Here is a 3507-nt window from a genome sequence, read left to right as displayed (position 1 = left end):
AACGGCCTCCCGGCCAGGATCACACAGGGCAGCGACACGGGCTGGCCTGGGAGCGCACGGACCACAGGGGATGCAAGAGCTATTTCTGGGGCTGCTTGAAAGAGGGGAAAGGGAAACAATATTAACTGGAGATAGACTGGCCAGGAATGCTCAGGAGAACAGATCTGGATTACCTTTCTTCCAAGGTTCAGACCTTGGCTTGGCACAAGCTGGCTCTGACATTCAGCTCCCCCAAGAATTTGGGGATATTAGTCTGCAGTTTGGGTTCAAGCACGTGTCAGTGCATTAAAGCCAAAGGGGTGGAAGGGCATCATCCAAACCCTGACCCGGGGTGGGGGTTGCTGAGTGTTCACTGCAGCCAGCTCGGGAGCAGACATGGCTGGATGGGGCTTGCCGCGGCACAGCCGGTGCTGGCAGCGGCCGGGATCAATACACCAACAAAAACACGTAAAAGCAAACCGTGTCCGGTGACTGCAAGCTTGACCTCCGCTTGGATTTTCCCAAACTCGTTGTGGGCTTCGCAGATGTAGACGGCTTGGTCATCCAGCGAGGCACCTGGAGCACGGCGAGGAGAAGCCTGAGCCCAGTGGGGTTGGAGAGCCCCGAGCAAGCTCCAGGATGGGGTGACAGCACCTTTCCTCCCCTGCCCCACCGCCGCCTCCAACGGGGGAGAGACCCTGCAGCGCTGGAGGCTTGCAGGCTGTTACAGCACAGCTAGGCTTGCACAAGTAAAAAGTGCGAATAAACCCACTATGTCAGTGCTTTACTACTGCAAAAAGAGCAGGCACGGGGGCTAACGCCACCCTGGGACACACTGAGTGGGGGGGAAGAGCACCCAAGGGTGACACAGTGTAAGCAAGCACCCAGGCGGGATGCCCGTGTGCGCTCACTGCCGTGCCAACACACGCTTGCACACTCGGCTCTCTTACGATCGATGTGGAGCTCGGCAGCCTCCAGCCGGTTGGAAACACCGTGCAGCCCATGCCAGCCCATCACGGGCTTCCCGTCCTGCCGGGTCCAGGTGACCCGCGGCGGGGGGGAGCCCTCGACACGGCCCAGCACGCTCTCCCCGACCTCGATCGCCACGTCCCCCGGGGGCTCGCGAAAGCGAGGGGCAGCTGGAGGAGAGAGCGACGGAGAAGGGGCTCAGGCAGGTCCCACATCCCGGCTTCCCCATTGCAGGCTCCGTGCACGGCTGAGCCTGGAGAAGAGATGGGAGCCAGGAGACCTCAGAAGTTACGAGACTGACTTAAAGCATTTGGTGGTTTGCCAAAGTTGTTACAGCCCTTGCAGTTTCCATCCTTTCCAGTACACTCAGCACCCCTCTGGCTCAGCAAAACCTTTTGCATTTTTCCACCCTTAACTGCTTCAAGCCTTCCAGCCCCCAGCTCAGAACCTCCTCGTCTGCTCCTCCCCAGGCTCCTCCATCCCTTCTGCCGCTGGTGGGAAGCACTGGTTGGGGTACCCGGATTTTCCGACACACAGAAGCCAGCCCCCACCTCTGCCTAATCCCACGGATCGCACTTTGCATCCCCTATTTAGTCCCAAGCTGTCGTGTCCCCACGCAATAGCATCTGCACTGGTGTTCTGTCACTTGCTGAGCCTCTTCCAACCTCCTGACCCTTGGAAGTGCTGCCAGGCTCGTACCCAGCACTGACACCCCCGCGCTGGGAAACCCGGGAGCTGGGGGCAAGAGGAACCTTGGGAAGCAGCAAGTGGGAGCTGAGCCGGGAGGGAGAGCAGCCGAGAGAGGCTCGAGCGCTCGGTGGGACCCAAAAGGAGAGGAAGAGACTTACAGCCCACGGCCAGCTCGGTGCTGTTGAAGGCGACGCCGGCCTCACCGAGCGCCTCGCAGATGTACCCTCCTCCCGCCCCGCCTGCAGCCGCAGGACGGCACGCTGGGTGCCGGCTGGGAATGTCACCACCACCTGCTCGCCTGCCCCGAGACGCCCCCCATCAGCACCCCAAGTGCCTCCGGGGGTCCCTCCTGCCATCGGTCCGGGGGACCCCACATGTGATGTCCCTGCAGGGCAGCGGAGGGCCCCCAACACACAAAGAGGCTTTGCTCCCCAGGTCTGTCCCAGTCTTACCTTTGTACCATGTGACGTGGGGTGGGGGCACCCCCAAAACCCAGCACTCCAGGGTCACATCTTCTCCCACCAGCGTCTTCAGGTTGGGCGTCACCGCCAGGATGGCAGGAGGCTCTGCGCCGTGGGGAGACAGACGGCTTCGGTGACTCCCTGGGGCGCTGGGTGTGCTCCCGAGATGTTCACCCCAAGGGGACCCCGGAGCCCCAGGAGCTGCCCCCCAACACCCTCCATCACAGACAGCCCCATCCCATAGCTCGCATGCCGCAAGGTCCCAGCTGGCAGCCAAGGAACGGCAAAAGGAGGGATAATAAATCCCTCCTGCGGCAGCTCTGAGCCCAGGCCCTTCCCGGGATGCTGCCGGCCAGCGGGGAGCGAGTACCGGTGAACTCCAGGGCGATGGTTTGCTCATCCCAGCCCAGCGTGCTGCCGGCATAGCAGCTGTAATTCCCCGCATCCTCTGGGATGGCAGCCCTGATGTGCAGGGTACCCTGAGCATCCATGAAAACCCTGCGGCAAACGAGAGGGAGAAACAAAGACTTTAAAAACAGTGCTGATGAAAAATGTGTTGAAATAAGTGAGCGGGATTAAGGTCATCCCGCACACACGGTAAGTGCTGGGCATTTGACAGATGTGGGTTAGCACTTAAAGCCAGCTCCATCAGCTCCTGCAGCGAAGGATGTTGCTTTGAACCAGGGAAAAGCATTGAGAATTGGGCTTTTCCATCTCCAAAGTAAAAAAAGAAAAACAAATCTTCCCCAAAGTCCTCACAGCCTGTCATGGGCAGGGAGGTGGGACTCAAAAAGCAGAAGAAATTATGGGGAAGCACAAGGAGTATTTTGAGACTGGAGCACACACGAGGTGTGCAAAGCACCTTGAGTCCCCCGCGGTGGGGACGACGACCTGGATAAGGCAGAATGGCTCAAAAATAGATACATGAAACTAGGGCTAGCAGCATGCCAACCATCTCGGGCACACGGGTTGGGGATATTGCAATGTCTTCCTCTTTCCAGAGCTACGGGCAACCCCAAGCCCCTCTCCCTCAGCCCGTGACTCCCTGCAAGGAGAGCCCCATCCCCAGCAGGACAGGGAGGACAAAGGCACCCAGGTCCCCACGATACCTCTCGTCCTGCTCCAGCACCCAGCCCTGGCGCTTCCAGGTGGCGTGGGGTGGGGGATGGCCCCCAGCCGTGCAGTTCAGCCACAGCTCCTGGCCCCTGCCGAAACGCTGGGGGCTGGCATCGACCTTCACCCACGGTGCCTCTGCATGGAGTTGGAGAAGGGCTCAGCCCCCGGGTGCCATCCACCGCCCGCCCACGGGGCAAGGCATCACCCGGGCCAGGGTCCCACGCAGGGCAGAGCCTACCCTGGACAAAAAGCCACAGGGAGGCGGGGGCAGTGCCGCGGGCGCTCCGTGCAC

The 3507-nt window shown here is 60.8% G+C and overlaps 1 protein-coding gene across 1 annotated transcript in view; it reads right to left on the bottom strand.

The window, feature by feature from the left end:
* The window catches only part of LOC104166273 (hemicentin-2-like), a gene marked incomplete at both ends in the record, with an annotated part of 24035 nt that overhangs the window by 18311 nt on the left and 2217 nt on the right, over positions 1-3507 (bottom strand). Inside the window, 7 exon segments of the mRNA XM_009706146.1 lie at positions 4-94; positions 460-555; positions 930-1118; positions 1797-1877; positions 2091-2204; positions 2470-2597; positions 3209-3304. Coding sequence (XP_009704448.1) covers positions 4-94; positions 460-555; positions 930-1118; positions 1797-1877; positions 2091-2204; positions 2470-2597; positions 3209-3304 — 795 coding nt within the window.

The sequence above is a fragment of the Cariama cristata genome, unplaced genomic scaffold (assembly GCF_000690535.1).
Source record: "Cariama cristata isolate BGI_N322 unplaced genomic scaffold, ASM69053v1 scaffold18518, whole genome shotgun sequence".
Taxonomy (NCBI): Eukaryota; Metazoa; Chordata; class Aves; order Cariamiformes; family Cariamidae; genus Cariama; species Cariama cristata.
This window is presented reverse-complemented; position numbering and strand designations above follow the sequence as displayed.